At 57.3% G+C, this 20,239-nt stretch overlaps 1 protein-coding gene across 8 annotated transcripts in view; it reads left to right on the forward strand.

Annotated features, from left to right (window-relative positions):
* SFXN5 (sideroflexin 5) overlaps positions 1-17,533 on the forward strand; it is a 112,294-nt gene extending 94,761 nt beyond the window's left edge. For 4 of the 8 annotated variants that reach the window (XM_064572324.1, XM_064572322.1, XM_064572325.1 and 1 more), the window contains one exon: positions 1,438-11,358. In XM_064572324.1, the coding sequence (XP_064428394.1) occupies positions 1,438-1,786 (349 nt within the window). In that variant the 3' untranslated portion in view covers positions 1,787-11,358. Of the gene's footprint in view, positions 1-1,437; positions 11,359-14,408 lie in introns of those variants that run through there. The other 4 variants (XM_045884777.3, XM_045884779.3, XM_064572327.1 and 1 more) reach the window with 2 other exon arrangements.
* Positions 17,534-20,239: the final 2,706 nt, after the last annotated feature.

Below are 20,239 nucleotides of genomic sequence, written 5' to 3' on the forward strand. Positions count from 1 at the left end.
AGCTGAGGGGTGAGGAAATGGGGAGGCAGGACTGACCACTCTGGCCAGAGGCTTGGTGCCCCAAGAGAAAACAGAGAAATAGACCTTCTGGAATGAGAGGTGGAATCAAGAGAGGCTTTTATTTGCTTATTTTTGCCTTTTTTAAATGAGAGAGACTGGAGCTTGTGAAAATGCAAAAGGGAAGGCACCAGGGGAGAAGGAGAGGACATGGGGAGGAGGAAGACGGGGAGAGCAAAGTCCGGGAAATGGGGGCGAGGCAGAGCACAGACCCGGGATTCTAGGGATTTGCCTTGGCTGCAGAGAGCCTGCTTCCCCAGTTCAGCAGCAGGGAGGCAGATGCAGTTGGGGATGGTGTTTGGGGGTGGGGAGGTTAAGGAAGCTGTTCCAATGGCTTCTGTGAGCTTATGACCAAGCAGAGAAGAAGGAGGAGGGTGCAGGAGGGGGAGGTGAGAGGTTTGAGGACCGTGGAGCCATTCAGAGGGGAGAATGGGAGAGACAGCTGACCAAGGAAGTCAGAGGAGCCTGGTGGGCAGTGGAAGGGGGTCTGCGGAGGGGGTGGCTGAGGGAGGACACAGGGTGTGGCCAGGGCCTGGCTCTCTAGAGGTTCTGGAGGCTGCAAGAGTCATAGGGTTCACCCAGCAGGTTTCGTCCGGCCAGATGGGGCATTCGGGGAGTAAGCCATCGGGAGGAGTGGTGGGTCCCAGAATCTTAGCTGGGTGGGGATGAAGATGGGTGAGTAAGCTGAGTGGGGATAGCAAGGTTTGATGGGGGGCAGGTTCCTGGAGGGAAGTCGGAAATGTGAAAATGAGGGGCCTGGACTGTGGGGACTGAAGACGCAGGGTCCTAAGTAGGAGGTGGTGAGCCAGCCTCCAGGCCCCGAGATCCTGGGAAGGTGGGGACTGGAGTCACTTCCCTCCATGGAGCCCGAGATTTAGCAGAAAACGGGGGTCGGGAGGGGCTGCTGTCTTGGGGGGCCAAGGCACACTAGGGTGGGGAACCTGGTGTGTGATATGTGCTGGGAGATCCCTCCTGCCCACAGCGCCCAGCCTTCCCGGGAAGCCAGGGGTACCTCTCCCCCCACGAAAGCTGAAGAGCTGCTACCTGATGTCTGGGGACTCTGAATGGAGCCAAGGGCTCCAGATTGCCTGGAAGTTGTGAAGATGGGAGGGAGGGCACTTCCTGGTGGTCTTGGCATCCCCGTCTTAGAAGGGCTGCGCCCAGCACTCCCCAAACGGCGGCATCTCTCCGTACAGTCAGGCTAAGCGTGCAGCTCTAGGCAAGGGTCAGAGGCGCCTGGCGCCTGGGGGCACCACCGTGTTCAGAAGCTCTACCTGTCTGCATGGGGAGGGACCCAGGGCGGAGAAGCCTCACGGTACAGAATCGGGGACTCATGTGTTGGAAGGATTGCTCAGGGTCATCCAGTTTACCATCCTCCAGGCTCTGCTGGGGAAACGGAGGCCCAGAGCAGCCCAGGCACCAGCCCGAAGTCACAGAAGCCAGATGCGGATATGAGAGGAAACCCCAGAGGCCCACTCCCAGGCCAGAGCTCCCCGGAAATGCTACATCTGTTTGTTCTACAGGATTTTCTCTCCTCCCTCAACCGCTTTGCCCGCCCTGGGCTAGTGGAGGGAGGAGGAGGGTGGGGGCTCCTGTGGGGGGTGGGGGGGAAGGGTCTTGGAGTGCTGTGGGCCTTCAGCAGGTGTCGCTCTGGGGCGAACAGTGGAGAGCTGACCACAGTCCACCCACCCGAGCCTCTGGCTGTAGCTGCAGGAGGTGGTCTCCGTGAGCAGGCCTGGTCTCACCGAGGCTCCCTGTCAAGGTCCAGGCTCCTCTCTTCCCTCATGCCTGCCTCAAATAGGCACGGAAATTAGTTCTTCTGAGTGTCTAACCAAAGTCCCTCTCATTGAAACCCAAGGCTTTTTTCTAGGCTGGGAAGAATGTCATCATTGCATGAGAAGTGTGTTCTCTGAGAAAGGAGGGTAAGGACGTGGCCTTCAGTGCTCCCTCCTCACCTGCATCAGCTCCACCAGGATGCAGGCCGCCTGGGCCATATGGGCTGTTTTGAGGCCTATCTGTGACCTATGGCACCAGGGCCATCAGCCAGTTGGCTGAGAGGACCTCATTCCCCCGTTCATCCTCCCAATTAATTCTCTCTAACGAGGTACTGCTTCTGCCTTATGGGGATCGTGTCGTACATCCCAGAAGCCAGTGGGATTTGCCACAATACGTCTGGACTTGCTTGGGCTGACCCATCCTTGCCAAGAGCCACCAAGGTTGTCAACAGGAGTAATAGCTGGAACACTAATTAATTAATTAGGGTACTTGGAGATAGAGTTTAGGAACTTGTTTCTAGAATGGCTGGCCTGCAGTGATCGGTGTGGAGTTTCCAACCCACTAACCCCAGAGGATGAGGAAAGAACTTCAATCCTCCCTTCAATCCCTGGGAGAGAGTTTTGTTTGCTCTTTTCAAATTCGTATTTCTGCCTATTAAAATGGTGCTAGTTTTAAAATGAAAATAGCAGATAATAATACTAGCGACCACTTGCTAAGCGTCTCCTGGGCCGGCCAGCGTGCTGGTGACTCTGCGTGCCTTGTATTAAGTCCTCCCCAAGCCCTTCACGTCCAAGGTATCAGTGAGTCTTAAGGGATGTTACCTAAACCATTAGATGTCTGCATCTCAGACTCAGGGGAGAGGTTTTGGCTGGAGATGTGGAACCTTTGGTGCCTGGGGGGAACTGAAGCCAAGGAAGGGATGAGGTCATTGTGGGAGGAAGGAAAGGCATCAGGAAAAGACAGGAGCAGACAGGGGCAGGGGGAGGGCGCTGATGGAGTGCCTTCATGGACCCTGAGGACAAGGGCCTTTCAAGGAGGGGGGGCTCTCTACAGAGTGAGCTACTGTGAGGGGGACCAGGAGTTGAGATTAGCAGCCGGGGGTGGGTGTAGTAGGCAAAGCAGTCTAGGAGGTGTATGGTAGTCAAGTTTCTCTGTGTTCAGAGAAGTAAGCTCATGGATGGGAAACCACTAGAAAACAGCAAAGAAATTTTCACTCCCTGGGTGTTCCATGAAATGGGGATGGGAGCCTGGAGAGGGGCGGTATGGAGAGGAATGCACAGGAAGGGATGCACATAGCTCAGGACAGAAAGGCCTGGCCCTGGTCCAGTAAGTAGAGCAGCCCACTTGGTTGGGGAAGGGAAATGGGGGTCCAGAACATGACCATCCTATGAAATAGGCACCAATATTATTCCCTATTTACAAATGAGGAAACAAATGAGGCGTGTTTTGCTCAAGGTCCAAAGTTGGTAATGATGGAGTCAGCTCTATACTCATAGAGGGATTTTATACCTCTCCCCAGCCCACCTCCACCTCACTATAAAATGAGAAGGCCTGGGTCTGAGCCCCAGATGGCTCCCTGCTAATGTATCCATAGGAACATTCCAGCACCTTCAGCCAGCCCTCCTACCCTTCAGGGAGATCATTGTTCACAGGGACCTTCTGGAGTAAGTGTCTGTGCCTTTAATCTATAACCCAGAGCTGGGGGCGGGGGAGATATTGTCTAGTGGGCCAGCAGGTGGGGCAGGGAAGCTCCTTAGGATGTTGGGTGTGAGAACAGGGGCGTATGGGCTGGCCTTCTTCCAGACCCCAGGCCCGTCACCATGCAGGGAACATTGGGTAAGCCCTAGCAGACCCTGTGACCTGCAGGTTAAGGCTTTGGGGCATTGGCCAAGGCTGGCTCAGTCACTCATCCACACCTAGATTCTGTTGCCCACTCCAGAGATGCTGGGTTGCTTTCCCCTTCTTGTACCTGGGAGGGCCATGTCATAGCCCCTGGTCTCAGAGAGCCTCCATGCTGAGGGGATGGACAGAAACCCAGTGAACAAGAAATGTCAGGTGCTGGTGTAGTAACATGAAAATAAAGTGGAGGGCTGTGCTGGGGTTTGCCCAGGGGTGAGTCATGGATTGTGGAGGCCTCCGTGGCATGTGGGGCCTGATTTGTAGTGGCCTTTCTGGACATGCCCTCTCTGGAGATTGGGGCCCTGGGTTCCAGCAAATGTGGTCATCTCTGTCCTCCCCCAGATACACATGTATACACACACACACACACACACACTGAGCTCCATGTCCCTAGAGGGAGATGTCCAGGGTCCAGTCTTCATGCTCACAGGCTTGGCTGCCACGGGAGGCTGGACTAGGGGATGGCGAATGTCCCTCCAACTCTGACAGCAGCGTTCCCCACCTGGGAGCGCTTCCAATCCCGTTTAATGAACCTCATGTCTCCTTGGAGCAAGAAGCAGTACCTTGGCCAAGTCCTCTCCCCGTGTCCCTGCCTGCTTCTGTCTGTCTTTGTGCCTCTTTCTCCCTTCCTCGATTCCTCTCGGGCTCCCCCTCTCTTTTCCCCACTATCCCCCCGGGAGCTCAGGGGCTGGGGAACAGGGCTGCACATACAAGCCGGAGCCATTGTTTGACAATCTGTTTTTGTCTTCATCTTGTTGGCAGGCGGCAGGAGAGGAGCGAAAGGTTAATGAGGCACTGTGCAGCGGGATTACTGCGTGAACGGGCGGCGGCGGGCGGGCGGGCAGGCGGGCGAGCCAGCCGTGGTAACAGGGAACTAATTAGGAGCAGTTTAACAGGAGGAAAAAGTGAAATCTCCTCTTCACCAACTGTCAATAATTAGCTGATTTGGTGAGGTTGAAATGTGTCCACAGGAGAAGGTAGGGCTTTTCTGTGGATGAGGGAGGCGTGGAAAAGGGGAGAGAGAGAGGGGGCCATTGAGGGCTCTGCCCTGCCCGTAGGTGGGATTGGGGCTGGGGTCACCCCTCATCCCCCAGGCCCACCCTCCTCCCTTCTGGCTGGCGTTCCTCAGCCTCAGCTATCCATATGACCTGGGTCTTAACCTCAGCGACCTCAGTTTCCCCCGCCTTAGGGTGGTAGAACTATGTTTCTTCCTGGCTCTGCCCGTTAGGATTCTAGAAGTGAAACCACAAGCCAGGGCCGAGTTCTAGAGTTGGAAGGGCTGACAGCAGGCTGTGTGATCTTAAGTCAGATGCTGACCTTCACGTGTCTTGTCTGCAGCATGGGTATGCCCTCTGAGAGCCACCTCCCGGGGTCTGGCATGACTTGAGAATGCTGCCAAACCGTTAATGGGCAGAGCCTCACCATCCTGGGGACATGCCTGGTAGCCCCTGGACCCTCCCTCAGCTCTTCTGGCCTCCCAGCAGCAATAGGAACTGGAATGGGGGCATAGGAAAGAGGGGCTCTGTGCTCTGGCTGGCTGCAGGTGGAGGAGAGGGAGTTCTGGGCTGCTCCTGCAGGGCTAGGGGCTGTCTAAGTGTGTGTGGCCCTCCTCCCTGCACGGGCTTTGCAGGTGCCAAGTGGGAGGCAAGGAGTCAGGTTCACTGGGAGCTAGGGCTGTCTCCTGTCGGGCCTGTTGGCTCTGTTGGTCTGCCCTGCAGTTGTTGGTTTGTTGGCCTTCCCTGACAACTCAGCAGGGGACCCCCTCCCTCACCCTCTCTCTGCCCCTCCAGCTTCTGCCAAATACCTTGACTGGAAGAAAAGACATCATCAGAGGCCCCCAGGGCTTCCTGCTCAGAGCCTCCCATGTCAACCCTGCCAACCCCACCCCGCACCCCAGCCTAGCATCTCCTCACCTCAGCCTTACAGGGTCCAGGGCACTAGAAGGCATGATCGGAAGAAGACCAAGGCCCTCATCACGTCCTCACACCTACCCAAAGCCACATTTCACTCTGGCCCCAGAGGGTGGCTCTTAGAGGCCACATCCATGCTGTAGATGAGGTACCTGAAGGTCAAGTTCAGCCACCCCCTTCTCAGTCCCTAACCCCCTACCTATCCTTGGTCCCCCTTCCAGCTTTAAGAGTTAAGAAACAAAGAGGCATGTCCTCCCTATATGGGAAAAGAATATGGGTAACCCCAGTGGGCACCAGAACCTCTTCCATCTCACTCCCCATCACCAGCTCTGAGGAAAATGGTAGCTTTGATGAACCAGCTTGGCTGGAAGCTGTGAGAGGCTCTCTTTCTGAGAAGGCATTTGAACTCCCAACCAAGAATGGGGAAGAGTTGGGAATGGGCTCAGTTCTACATTCAAGCTGTTCTAGAAATGACTCCTCCTCCAGGAAGTCCTCTCTGATGAGCCCCACTAGGATCTGTCTCACCTCGCACATGTAGACTCTGGGGACGTGTGTTTCCTATATCCCATCTACCTCCTTGGGTCAATAGTCCTTTCTCCCTCCCTCAGTGCATAGGTGTCCCTAAGGCTGAGAATTAGCACTCTTATCAACACCTAGTCCAGAGCATGTTGGTTGTATTTGTTGGTTCCTGTTTCTCCTGCTCTTCCAGTCCTGATGTGAGGCCAGAGGCAAAGTCTAGAGGGCATTGTGTCCGTCCTGAGTCCACAGATGTTCACCTTCTCCCAGATCAGGGGCCTCTTCCCCTCTAATCTCAAATCCATCTCCCACTTTGCTTGGAGATGTTTGTTTGGGGTTTTTCTCATTTACTGGTTTAATCAGTCTCTACTGAACTCCAAAGCGGGCTATTTTTGCCGTCAGAAATCTGCCGCCTCCCCGCCCGCTGCTTTCTTGGAGTTTGCCCACAGGACCCCCCAGGAGGGATGGATGGGAATGGCAGAGCCACTCAGAGCCCAGGAACGCCAACGCCACCTGTCATGTTGCCTGTTCCCCACACCCCCGGCCCAAACCTGCGCGTGCACACAGGCCCACACACGAACATGCACACACATACCCTTGTGACAGGCCTCAGCGGGGCCACCTCTCAGCCTATCCCTCCTGGTTCTTTCCAGGACCTTCTTGAAAGCCTCGCTGAATTCAGGACAGGGAGGGAGGAGGCTTGGTTTTACAAAGCTCCTGCTGAGAGGATTAAAAGCATCAATATGTGCAAAGCAGCATAGGACACGCCTGGCCCACAAGCAAGGTTCAGCCTTGTGAACCATGAGGGGATGCGGGTGAGCAAGACCGGACCTGGGCCCGAAGGTAGCCGCGGGAGTCGGCCTTCCTTATGCAGCATCACAGGGGTTTTCCAAGCTTCCACAGGGCTCGCTCACCAGTTTCTTGATATTATCCTCATCTCAGTCCCCAAAAGTAGAAAATCTTCCCACCACACATACAGGGAAACTGAGGCCTCGAAGCCCAAAAGATGGGAGGACAGAGAATGATTCTGAGATTGGTCCACCAGGGGGCACCCAGGAGCAGTGCAAAGCTCCAAATGGGGAGGGGGTCTGAGCCTTCCCTGGGTGCACACTGCGCAGGGGAGATGGAAGAGTGTAAGATGGGATTCCTGCACTTGGGGAGCTTCGGTTCAATTTGATTAGACTTTTATCAAGGACCTATTGGCTTGAACTGGGGTGAGGTGGGGGACTGCTGTATTCACAGACGGTTAGTGAACGAATTGCCTGGGACTTGGGATGTGAAGGAGATGGAAATCAGTGCCGGGGCACCAGAGGCGGCAGCAGTGGATTTGGTCTGAGAAGGTCAGGGGGGACTTCCTGGAGGAGGCAGCCTTAGAGATTAGGCTATCGCTGGACTCAGGCCTCAAAGGCTAAACATACAAAGTACTGGAAATGGAGAGCAGCCAGTAGGTGAGGAACCTGGAGAAGGTCCCAGAAGGCCTTAGGGGTCCAGCCAAGGAATCTGACATTCATTGGGAAGGCAGTGGGAGCCCAGAGCCGGCATCAGAAGCCTGACCCAGGGGGACCGGGCTCAGGCCTCAGCTGCTCCCCAGCCCTGTCCTAACACTCCTGCCCTCCAGGACACTTGGGACGGCTTCACCAAAGATGGGGCCTGGACTTATGTGTCTGAACAGGACCTGAGGCCGGCTCAGCCCCAGAGAGAGAGGGTGGGGAGTGCTGCCCAGCAGGTTCCAGGCCTGAGAGGGGCCTCAGGCCCACAGGGTCTGTCAGGTGCCGGCCTGGGCCTTGGACCCCATGTCAATGTCACCACCACCTGCAGATGCTCAGAAGCGCAGAACCTGGCCAGGAGCAGGAGGCCGCTTTGAGCCATGTCACAGGGTCACACTGAACAGCCCGCCCCCCTGCCCTATGCCTTTGAAAAGGAGGCAGAAAAGCCACCAGAAGAAAGGCGAGGAGGAGGAAGTTCTTTGTAGTAGGTAAAAGCCCCTGAGAATGGGGCACAGGCCAGGGATCCAGTTTCCTGTTTATGTCTCGGCACCTTAGCTCCAGGTTCAAATATGTAAACTATCCACTGGCCACTGGCTGCAGGTGTGTGTGCTCCCAGGCTGGGGGGCAGAGGTGGCCCCACAGGCATTCCTGACTCTGGCCCCCCACCCTAATGAGCCGGCAGACGGAGGCGGCTAGCCCGGGGTTAACCCTTCCCGCACCACCAAGGAAGGCCCCGTCAGGCCACTCTAGGGGACTCTGGGGCCAGCTGGGCCTTGGGGTGCTCAGGGGAGGCTGTGGTTACTGGGCATGGTGCTTCGTGTTTTCTGCCACTGACTTTAGAAGCAACCAAAAGTTGGGGGCCGTCTGGTGTGAGGGGCAGCAGTGTCTGGCTGAGTGTGGAGGACAGGGTTGGGGCTCGGATGTGGGGGGGCAGGAAATGTTAGCTGGGCAACACTGCTTTTCTCATGGTGGTGGGGGGGACACATGTCCCCAGCAGGCCCACAGCTTCCTCACTGGGCCCAGTAGCCCCCACCCTCTGGGGCTCTGGCTCCCCATCCCCTGCTGACCGACTGTCAGGTGCCTGGGGAGATGTCTGCCAGGTGAGTGGAGGGACCTATGGATTCCCACCTGCCCACCGCTGCCTGCCCGGGGCCGGGTCACCCCTTGCGCCTGTGGCCACTCCTTGCCCAGCCCCCTCTCTCCTCATCACCCTCTCCCTGGAGGAGGCCCCTCAGAGCTTGTCTGCGGTCAGAACCAAGCCCCTGCCCCCGGCCCACTACCCGGGGGCCTCTAGCCTTTACTGGGCTGCTGCTGGTGCCCCCCATCCCCGCTCGCTGCACCCACTCCCCTTACCGGGCCTTGGCACCTCCCTCACTCCACAAGCCACCCATGAGCCTCTGGGACCACCACGCCGTGTGTTCTGCGGCCTCCATGGCACATAAAGCCAGCTTCTGCTGCTCACCCGTCAGCCCCCCAGCAGCAGGGGCGCCCTGGGCCAGCAGACAGCCATCTGTCTCCGGCCCTGGTTGAGGAAGCAGCAGGGTGCTCTGGTGCCCTCACCCAGTAGCTGAATCACATGCATTTATCAGCAGAGCCCGGATGTGATTTCTGTGGGGGAGACCCAGCACCCCACACCTCAGAGGGGTGATCTTCAAGCGGCCCGGGGTCCTCCCCCAATGGTCCCGACGCCCACGAGAGCTGCCATTGCCCAAGCCCCAGCCAAGGCCAGAGGGGTCTAAATGCACAGCCAGCTGTTGGCCCAGGCTGGAGGCCAGGGTCTGTGCCTAGGGCCGGCGCTGAGTTGGGGGTAGGAAATCTGGACTCCGGAGGTCACCAAATCCCGTAGCGAAGGCCGAAGCCTTTCAGCCCTCATTGGGAGCACTCAGAAAACTGTCTGCCTGCTATCCATGTTGCCTGATGCTGTGGCACCCTCTGTCACTGCTCCTGCTTCCTGGGCTGGTCCCTCAAGGCCACCCTCATGGGTTTGTTCCCTTCACCCGCCCCTCAAATGTGCCTGTTCTCCAGGCCTGGCGCCCTCCCCTTCCATCTGCTCTCCTGGGCAAGCTCCCCCACTCCGGGGGCTCTGGCTGTGCTTACACATCCCGGGCTCCCTTTCCCACCCAGACCCCTGCCCAGAGCTCCAGAACCCACGCCCTGTCTGCCTCCCAGCCCTCTGCACCCGGGGGTCTCAACATGGCCCAGCCTGAGCTGTCCCCCTCCCGCATTCCCTGCCTCAGAACAGCGTCACCAGCCACCCCAGCTCCTGAGCTAGAATTAGGAGTCATCCAACGCACAGTCATCCTCGACACCTCCCTCTCACCCCCACATGGGATTGGTCATCAACTCCTATGGAATTCTCTCTAGAGAGGATCCCAGTGCCACCGTCCCCACAGCCCCCCTGGCAGCATTATAGGGCAGGACCTGGCACCTCTCATTCCCACAGCTGCCCCCGCACTTACCCTCCAGTCCATCCTCCCCATCCACTGCCACCGGAGAAACATTTCTAAAACAGAGTCTGGATCATGGCCCGCCCCTGCTCAGAATCCTCCCATGGCTCCCCATGCCTCCACTGACACATTCGTGTGGCCTACAGGGGCCTGCCTGTCCTAACCCCACCTCCATTTCCTGCCACGTTCCCCACATGCGCCAAACAATGCTGGCCAGCCGATGCTTCTCCCTTCATCCACCCAGCTTTTCCTGCCCTCTCGAATCAAAATCCTCCATTTTCTTCCTGGCCTACCTCCTCGGAGAAGTCTTTCTTCCCTGTTCCTTCATCAATACATGGTAACCCCCACCCCCTCCCCAGTTTCCATGGCACCTCGTCTCTCTGGGATCCATGTGCTTTCATATGTGACTCCTCCCCTAGACTCTGAGTTTCTCAAGGGCATGGAGGAGATCCCCTGTCCATCTCTGTGTGCCCAGCCCTGGTGGATGGCGTTGGCAGCCATAAACATCTGACTTGAGGGCTGATTAAATTGAAACGAGAGAAAAAGCCTTGAATGCCACTCTGGCCCCAAGCCTCTGCTCCTGAGTACCGCAGCCACCTTCCCCTCCCCAGAGCCTTTCCTCTGCCCGAATCTCCCCCCTGCCTCCCTCCTACCTGCTGCCCTCAGCACTGTGGGGAGCCTGCGGGGTGGGGCTGGGTCTGTGACAGCACCCCGCTGGGAGGATGAGACCTCAGTCTGCACCCGGGCCAGCACTCTCCAGGGAGCGGGTCGAGTGGGTCAAGTGGGCCATGGCCCTGGCCCGTGGTCCTCCACCGTGGTGGTGAGCAGCTTCTCCGATTTTAATGCGGGCCTCAGTGCTTCGGTGAAAGCCGGGATGGGAAGTTGCTAATAATGGCACTAAAATAAAATATGCTACATCTGTTATGGGTAGCAGAACAAAATTAGCTGCTCACACCTCTGACATCCAAGATGTCTTAACTTAAAATACTCCTTGGCTTACTTTACATCATTTACTGATTATATTTAAAAGAAATACAATTTTGCAATTACTGTTCTTTCCAGTGTGATATCTGTGCATCATTTTCCTTTTATGTTTATATATTTCTCCTTCATTAGTGCAGTCTGAAGGGTGATTAGGATTCTTCAAACATTTTACAGAGGTTAAACGTTGATTAAGATTTAATTATTACTGTAAATAGCTTGGAATGACATATGGTGCAAAAGCCTGACATATGTGCATTTGAATAAATGAAGTGCTATTTCCCAGGATGCCTCAGTAGCTGTTTAACAGCTTTCCCGAAGGGTTATGTTACACCTCATGGTAAGATTGCTGGGATGTTATATTTTGTTGGTTTTTGCAGCTGAAAGCTAAGAACAGTTTTCCAGTTTTTTAAAAACATTGAATATTTTAAATACCTAAATTGTTTTGCACAAATTTTTGCTAATTTGTCTAACTAGGTTAAACATTTTCAAAAGCATTTAGATTTTTAAGCGTGGGCGCTGTGCATTGTGTCAGCGGCAGCGTGGGGATGAGGGGGACTGGTGGGGCGGAGGGGGCTCGGAGGCCGGCAGGGGTGGGGAGGGAAGAGGTGGCTGGAGGAGAGGACGTGGGGAAGAGGCCTGGGCCCTGAGCCTAGCTCTTGTCTCTTTGGCCCTCTCCAGTGGCCAGAGCCTGGGTATCAGGGAACCGTGGACTATAGGGGTAGGGCCCCCCTTGCCCTGGAACTCCACCACGCCCACAGCTCCGGTCCGCACTGCGCTCCCTCTTGCCTGACCTCTGACGTGCCCGGCCCCGGGCCTGAGTTCTTTGAAGGCAGGGCTGGTCTATGGCACCTTCTGCCTACTCTTCAGGGCTGCCATGCCTTGACATAGAGCACGTACCTGGGAGCAGTTTCAGCTGAACTAAGCCACAAAGGCCCCGCACTTCCTTGACTCTACGTAGGGTGGAGATCAGGCCCGGGCCCCCCTCACTGAGGTAGCACCTCCCTTTCCGGCTCCGTCCCGTGGCGGGGCTCAGGCATCCCTACTGGCTTAGTCCCTGGAGCTGCAAACCAACACCTGGGCTGCCGTAGAGCCTCCAGGGGAACCCTCTCCTCCCAGTGCCTTCTGCCTCCCTTCTTCCCATTCATTCATTCAACACTTACTGAATACCTCCTGTGTATTGGCCCTAGGCCTTGAGGATGCAGGGATGAACACTATCGATCGCACATCACGTTTGCTGCCTCATGGAGCTTGCCGTCTAAAGTGGAGAGGGGGGAGACGAGTGGACAGTCAACCTCAGCAACAAGTGATACAACTGGGATTAAGAAGTGCCAGGAGCTGTGGGGGCCCGGGGAAGTGGCCACACCCAGGCTGGAGGAGGGAAGATGTCTAAAGCTGCCTCCTGGACCTCCTGGAAGATAAGCCCCCAGGAAGAACAGGGAGAGTGGGGAGGGGGAGGAGGAGAGGTGGTGACAGAGGGGCCGGCTCAGGCAGAGTCAGGCTGGGGAAAGCCCAGTGGATCTGAGGCCCTGAAATAAGTAGGTATGTGTGCTGTCTCTGGTCCAAAGGGCAGGGTAGAGCTAGGCAGGGGCCAGACAACCCGGGAGTCTAGACTGGGTCCCTGAAGGCAGCAGGGTCATTGAGCCATTTTATAAGGAACAGAGGGGTGGCCCAACTTGCGGTTGGGAAGGCTCACGCTGTCTGAGGTGGGGGCAGACTGGGGTGGCTGGGACTTGAGGGGAAGGAAGCAAAGAGGAGGCAAGGCAGGCCCAGGGCACCACTGGGTGGTGGTGTGGGGAGCTGGGGTGGGGCAGGGGGAGATGGTGAATTCAGTTGTGATTTAGATTTTAGGGTTGAGTTCAAGTGCCTGTGAGATATCCATGAGAAGGTCTAGTAGGCAGTCCCTGAGGGCCCAGGACTCAAGGCAGAAACATGGCGGGAGCCCCCTCAGATCTGGGAGTCACCGGGAGGGTTGACTCACCCCCGGGGGGTTGTGCAGGGAAGAGGGCCCAGCCAGGCCGAGCCCCAGCGACCCTGACAAGTGTCCAGTGGATGTCACAAAGCGTGGGGGTGGCAGTGAACTTGGAGAGAAGGAGTTTTGTGGAGTATGGTGGGAAGAGAAGCCAGATTTGCTGTGGGTTGAAAAGTCAGTGGGAGGTGAGGAGGTGGAAAAGGCCAGTTGAGACAGTGCCTTAAAGAAATGTGGTTGCTGAGGAAAGACCAGGCGGTAGCTGGAGTGTGACATGGGGTTAACGGGACGTCTTATCAGATGGGAGGTTCTTGTCAGTGTTGAAATGCTGATGGTCAAGAGTCAGTGAGCTGCAAAGGTGGGAGACGGGGAGGACAGTCTGGGAGTGGACTCCCAGAGTGGGTGTGGGGGGAGGTGGACCCCAGGAGGTGCTGCCTTCTGAGGGGAGGGGTGGCAGGAGGGCAGGCGTGGAGCAATGTGGACAGGTAGTTATGGGTTTGATGGTGGAACGCTGAGAGGTTCCTTCTGTTGTCTTTGGCTTTTTCTCTGAAGTAGAAAGAAGGCTCTTGTGCTCAGGATGAGTGGGGAGCTGAGGGTGGGGGTGGCTGAGAAGGGTGGAGATGGTTAAAGGTGGCTGTCTGTGGAGAATGGGAGAAGGAGCCGATGGGGTGAAGTGGTCGGCAAGGAGAAGTTTGCTGGTCACTGTGGGCGTCCAGCCCAAGTCAGGGACTGTGAATGTTGAGTGGTCTCCAATAGGTGGACAAAGTTCAAGTGGAGAGAAGGTGGAGGCCTGTTGGAGTTCCTCCAAAGCTGGGCTTCTGCCATTTGGGGCTGGAAGGACTTTTGGGCTAGGGATTAGCTGGAGTGATGGCCCCTGGTGTCCAGGTTAGAGGGGGAGGGAGTGAAGACTGAGCTGTTAGGAGTCTGGGGCCTGAAGTCTTCGTGGTCTAAAAACGGATAGGGAGAGTGAGGGGGGTACTGGAAGGCTAGGGGACTGTGGAGTCCAAGAGGGTGGAGTTGGGATTTCAGGAGTGCGGGTGAGGCAGCCTTGGGTGGTGACCAGGCCCAGGCTGTGGTGCGGTGCAGCGGACAAGGCCCTTGGAGATGAGGAAGACATAACTCGGAGGTCAGAGTGTAGGATGCTCACCCACACAGACATGCCGCCAGAGGAAGAGACAAGACCTAGACAGGAAGGGATACTGTGAGCCCCTTGGCAGGAGGGCGGTAAAGAAGGATGTGTCCATAGGTGGCGGAGAGGGAGAACTGTGGGCACCAGGGTGCTCCTAAGGCTACTCCCAGCTTCCACGCTCACCCCTTCCCTCCTGCCCCCCCCAACCTGTCTTCTCTGTTCTTGCTCTCTCCGCAGATTGAGACATCCCAGTTAGAGCCTGAGATTGCCCGGGCCACGAGTAGTCGGACAGTGGTGTACAACAAGGGGCTGTGAGTGGTGGCCAGCCGGCCTGGGGCTGGAGCACGATCCAGGCCGGGCACTTGGGGGAGGGGACGGAATCTCTGGGGTTGCACCTGCAGGGAGGGGCAAGCTAACCCCACCAGTCCTGAGCCCCCCCGCAGAGGTAGGGAGACTAATCTATTCACATGTTAACATACGGGAGAGGAATTCTGACACATTTCCTATAAAAAATAATCAAGTGCATTTCTGGGCCTTACGTGGGGTTGTCAGAACTCTACTCAGCACAATTATGTGTGAAGCTGAAAATTTGTAGAGTGCCCACGGGGTAGAATTAGGATCCTTTTATACTTTGGTTTTCTTTTTTCTTTTTCTTTTTTATCAGAATCAAGTCTGAGCCTTGGTTGCCGCTGCCCAGATGCAGCAGCTGCCGGCGGCGGCCGTGGGAGTGGGCCTGGGGGCTGGTGGGTTTGGCAGCGGGCCTGATAGATTCAAGATATTCTGGTGGCCAGGCCCAGTGGCTCCCCGGGCTGGGCTGAGCTGGGCGGGGGCGGGGGCGGGGGGGCGGGGAGGCAGTCTACACCTCACAGGATGAACCAGCAGCTATGACCGAGGTCCTCAGGACGGGGCCCAGGGAGTCAGGAGCACTGGCGGCCTCTGAAAGATTTTGTGGGCAGTTGGCTCTGAGCGTGGCTGGCCCTCATCCACGCACAACCTGCAGAACCGATCCCTCTGCATGAAGCCCAGTGCCTGGGGCTGAGGTCACCCTTCATGGAACCCTGCTGATCCATTCGAGACCCCTGAAATGACCCCAGCTCCAGGCAAGAAGCCCCAAGAAGGAATGATGTTTGGCTGGAATTGTGGGCCTGCACTTCAACCTCTACAGGGAGATCCTCCTTGTAGTCACCAGGCTGGAAGCTGGGCTGAGGGTGGGGCTAGAGCTGGAGACCGGCTGACTGCCATCTGGGGGGCCTCTCCAGCCCCCCTGGGGCTGTCTGCCCCATCCCACCGCTTCCTGAGTGGGAGGGTCTTCTGCCTGAGGGCGGAGGCCAGGTTTCCAGGCACCTGACTCTCAGAGTCAGCCTGGAGCCAGGAACTGCAGGCCCTGGCTGTGGTACAAAGGGGGTGTGTGACCTTGGAGAAGTCCACTCCCCTCTCTGAGCCTTTACTCCCTGTCCGGAACCAGAGGACTGGAGCAAGGGGTTCCCACCGGCTCTTCCAACAGGACCTCGTCTTCGCCTGTCCTGCTCAGATGCTGGCCATCCCAGGCACATCCCCCAGTGTGGACACTGGACTGGGAAAGGGGCAGGCCCCTCTGGGAACGGCCAACAATTGGCCTCAGAACCTGGACTTTGCCTTTCTGTGTGAGCCCACATCCTGGGGACACTTGGCCTCTGCCAGACACTTGGCAGTTCTGAAGGAGGAGAGCGCGTGGGTGGCTGTGCCTATGTGTGGCCCCACGCCCGCGTGCCACCTCTCACTGTGCTCTGGCCTCCGGGGCCACGTGCTGGTGGCTCCTGTCTCCTCCCACGTGTGGGCCGGGAAGAGGAGAGGTGGCAGGGGCTCTGCAGGGGTGGGGGGGAGCGGGGCAAACAAACAGGAAGCGTGGGCCTCATTGGACCCCTCATCTGGCCCCAACTGGAATGGAGCCCTCAACATTGCAGCCTCAGGCCCTCCCCTGCCCTGGTGACTCCACCTGGGGAGAGATGTGGCTGGCGGCGACACAGGTGCAGGAGAAGGCTGGTGCAGGGCAGCAGGGGTGCGGCCACGGGTGGCTCTCACCATCCTCAGTGCAGGGGTGCTTGCGGTAACGTGGGTCTTCCACAGGCATTGACACCAGGCACCCCCTCAGAAGCCCCTGCTGCCCCCACTTGCCAGCCAGGCCCTGCTATTCCTGCAGGATGCTGCCCTGAGGGCCCCCCGCCCAGTGTCCTCAGGAGCGGCACCCCCCGCCCCCGACCAGTCAGGAAAGGGTGAAAGCAGAGCAAGTGGGGAGAACAAAACAGTGGAGGGAAAGGTTGCCACAGTGTGAGAGGGTCAAGTATTTTTGAGCTAATCCTGCCATAATATGAGTGTGCCAATGACAGGCTGGGCACATCTGGGACCCCTTTTGAAAAGCTCTCTTCTAGCTCACCCTGCCCCACCTCTCCATGGGTCTTGTTCTTGTGCACTTTACCTTGAGACCAAAACTGCACAGCCCCAGCCCCACTCCCACCCCCTCGGGAGGCCTGGAAGAGATGGGGTCTCTCCGACTCTGTCTCTGTGCTGGCTGCCCTGGCCCGGCCCCACCCCAGCCCCGGCCCTGCGGCCTTGGCATCTCATAACCGACTGACTTTGTCTCCTGGATGATTTCTGGTCATGCTCCCAAATGCAATTCCAGGTGAGCTAAGGGGACTCCTCTTTGGGGAGGGGATTGGCAAAGGATCTGTATAGCTCAGGGTGATGGTGGGGGTCCAGTGGGCCATGCTGCTAGATAAGCCCTGGCTTGGCTGTGGAAAACACCACGAGGGAAAACTTTCGGCCAACATCCATGCCCCACTCAGCCGAGGCCAGAGGAAGGGAGGTGTGGCGGACAGACTGGCTCATGCCCGGGGAGGAGGCTGAGCCGGGCCCCACAGTTAGGGGGTAGCTGTCCCAGCTGTGTCAGAACACAGGGCACCCCTGCCACCCCAGTTCTCTAGGCCTGGTGTACTGGCCCGCCTTCTCCTGGTCACTTCAGACATTCCCTCAGGCTCGGGGACAGCCTTCTCCCATCTCCAGAGAACAATCCGATGGTGCGGGGGCCAGAAGCCCAAGACGTGTAGACAGCGGCTGGGGAGGTGCCTGACGGCCCCTCTCTACTTCCTGATTGTGAGCTGGCTTGTTTTCGGTCCTGAGCCCCCGGCCTGGGAGCAGGGTGGGGGTTCCTGAGAGAAGAAAGACCAGAGGCAAGGTGGTCTTCCAGCCCCGGGCTGGGTGTGAGTGAGGCACCCGCCCACGTGCCTTAGCCACACCAAGGAGACTTTGCAGTGTCTTTTTAACCTTCAGTCTCTGATTTATGTAATACTAATGAGCTGTGGGCAATAAATGATGGATTTAAAGCCTCGGGGCTCGGCTTTTTGGATTGTGGGTGGGAGCGAGAGGGGTACGGAAGTACAGTGAGGACAAGCCAGGGCTGTCTGAGGGTTTTGTGGGAAGGCCCCCGAGGAAGGGCCAGACCCGGGGATCCGGGAGGAGTCAGGCCCACCAGGAGGCCCAGAGGGAAAGGGAGAGGAAATGATGGAAGAGCATGTGAGGGCAGGAAGCGGGACAGAGGGGTGGGCTGAACTCTGTGGAAGGGCCCCCCCCCCCCCCCCCCCGCTTTACTAAGGGCCCCACTGCAAGGAACTTGAGCAGACAGGGATTTGGGTAGATTCTCGTACTGTTGATCTCCAGGGGACTGGGAGGGGGAGTGCAGGGGGGAGGGTAGTTCTGGACTGCCTGGGAGCCCAGAGAGGCTTCATAGGGGGGTGAGGCTTGAGCCAAGTGGAAAGGTTGCCATGTCTGCAGCGTGCATGGCACTAGCCCCAGGAACTCTGCCCCTTCCTAGCTGCTCCACAGTCCCTCAGGGCCAGGCCTCAGCCACCTTTTGCTGGCTCTTCTTCCTCTAGGCAGCCCCCAGAATTCCTGAGGGAGTGAGGCCTGAACTCTTCTCCCGGACCTCCAAGCCTCTTCCACCCCTGCAGGGAGCAGCTGATGGCCTCCCCTTGCCAGGGGGACCACGTAGTAGAGGTGAGGTCCATGGTTGGGGTCAGGCCGACCCAGGTTCCAGCCCCAGCTTGGCCCCAGCATGACTCTGTGACTTCCAGCCAGTCACTTCCTTTATGCACCCCTTAATTCCCTCAGATGTTTAAGGAGCACCTTCTCTAGCAGGGCCATGGTGGGCACTTGCTGGGCTGGTGTGAGGACTGGAGAGACCAGGTGAGGAACGCGCCCAGACTCTTCTCTCATGCCCCCGCGTGTCAGGAGGGCTGCTGCCTCCCCTTACCTGGCACTGGGCCTCCCTAGGAGAGTGGGGGGAGGGAAAGGGCTGGGGTGGGGTCTGTTCTCAAAGCGATACTTCTAGGTCATGGGGCTTCTGGTCTCTGGGGAATTTCTTTGTGGAAGAGCCCCACTGGCCACAGCCCCCATCCGGGCGGAAATCCTTGACTCTCAGGACAGACACAAATCCCTCCTGGGAGCTGTTTGTTGTTTTTAGCTGGTTTGGGGGCTCAGCTCCTGCCCAGCCCGGAGATCATTAACACTCCAGGAATGTGGCTTCCCCTGGCCCCATCCCCACCCACTGGCCCCTAAGGCCTCCCTCCTCCCACTCAGGCCATGGTTAGAAGGAGGGTCAGAATGCTAGGGGATGAAGACAGTGATGAGTGACCCTTTCTCAAGGCCCGGGGTCATTTTCAGAATGGAGCTCCCTCAGTCTCCCAGAGCTGCTGCTGCTCCTGCCATCTCACCCACAGCCCTGCTGCTGATTAGCCCCTTAAACAGCAAAGTCTCAGCCACTCCCAAAAGGCCTAACCCCCATGTGCCCTTGCTTCCCTGCAGTACCAGGTGTCTCTCAGGGCAGTGGCTGAAAAATGTTCATTCACTTCTCACGCCCCACTCCAAGGTAGCTGTTGGGAACCTTGTCTAAGCTCAGAGCCTGGCTCCTTCCTGACGAGGACATCTTCTCAGAGTCTGGGGCCCCACCTCACCCCAGTTCCCTGGGCCTTGTGGGAGGGTAAAGAGAAGGAAGGAGAAAGAGAAGGTAGACAAATGGGTGACAGAGGCACCAGGTGCCCCCTTCGAGGACCCCATACACATCCAATGAGGAAGTGAGGGAAGGAGGCTGCTATCAGTCCCTGGCCACCTGCACTGGTTCTCCTCCTCTCCATAGGTAAGAGTGGCGGAGGGAGGGACAGTACACCAGGGCCCTCACTCAGTCCAGGGGTGAACTGCAAGAAGCTCAGTGTTAGGGAATAGGGGGCAAGACGAGTCACCGGAGATAGAAGTGGGCCAGCTGGCAGCCACCAGAAGCTTTAAGTAGGGAAGTGGATTCATCTGGCAGCAGAGTAGAGTGTATCGTGGACACAGGCAAGACTGCTGGGGAGACCAGGAGAGAGTCAAGGTGGGGGAAGACGGAGCCTAGACCAGGTGGTGAAATGGGGATGGAGAGAATGAAGAGATTAGGACTGGTGATTGATGGTGGAGAGGTGGCAAAGAGAAGTCAGAGATGGCCCCAGGTTCCCGGCTTGGGCAGCTGAGGACAGAGATGGTGGTGCCATCTCTCAGAGCTAAGGGACAGAAAAGGAAGAACAAAGCTACAGAGAAGGTAATGCATTCTGTTTTACAGGTTATTAGAGGTTCCTGTGAGAGACCCAAGTCATGATGTCAGGGGACGATTGGGTGTGCTTGTCGGGAGCTCAGGAGGCGGGTGGGAACTAGATACGTAGCTTGGCGTGTTATCCATTTTATTGAGAGCACCTGGAGCTAAAGGAACGGCAGCAACCACCCAGGGGGAGTCCGTGGGGTGAGAAGAGGGAGACCTGGGATGAAACCTCGAGGAGCCCCCACCTCTGAGGCCTGGCCAGAGACAGGAGGCTAAGAAGCTCCGCCACAAGAAGGGTGTTATGGGCTGAACTGTGTCCCCCTAAATTCAAATGTTGAAGTCCCAACCCCCAGGACCTCAGAATGCAACTGTATCCGGAGGCAGGGTCTTTAAAGAGGTCATTAAGGTAAAACAAGCTCATGAGGGCAGGTCCTCATCCAGTATGACTGGTCACCGTATAAGAAGTGGA

This window comes from Mirounga angustirostris, unplaced genomic scaffold (genome assembly GCF_029215605.1).
Source record: "Mirounga angustirostris isolate CCGP_5_RB_7025 unplaced genomic scaffold, mMirAng1.0.hap1 SCAF_10, whole genome shotgun sequence".
NCBI classification, from domain to species: Eukaryota; Metazoa; Chordata; class Mammalia; order Carnivora; family Phocidae; genus Mirounga; species Mirounga angustirostris.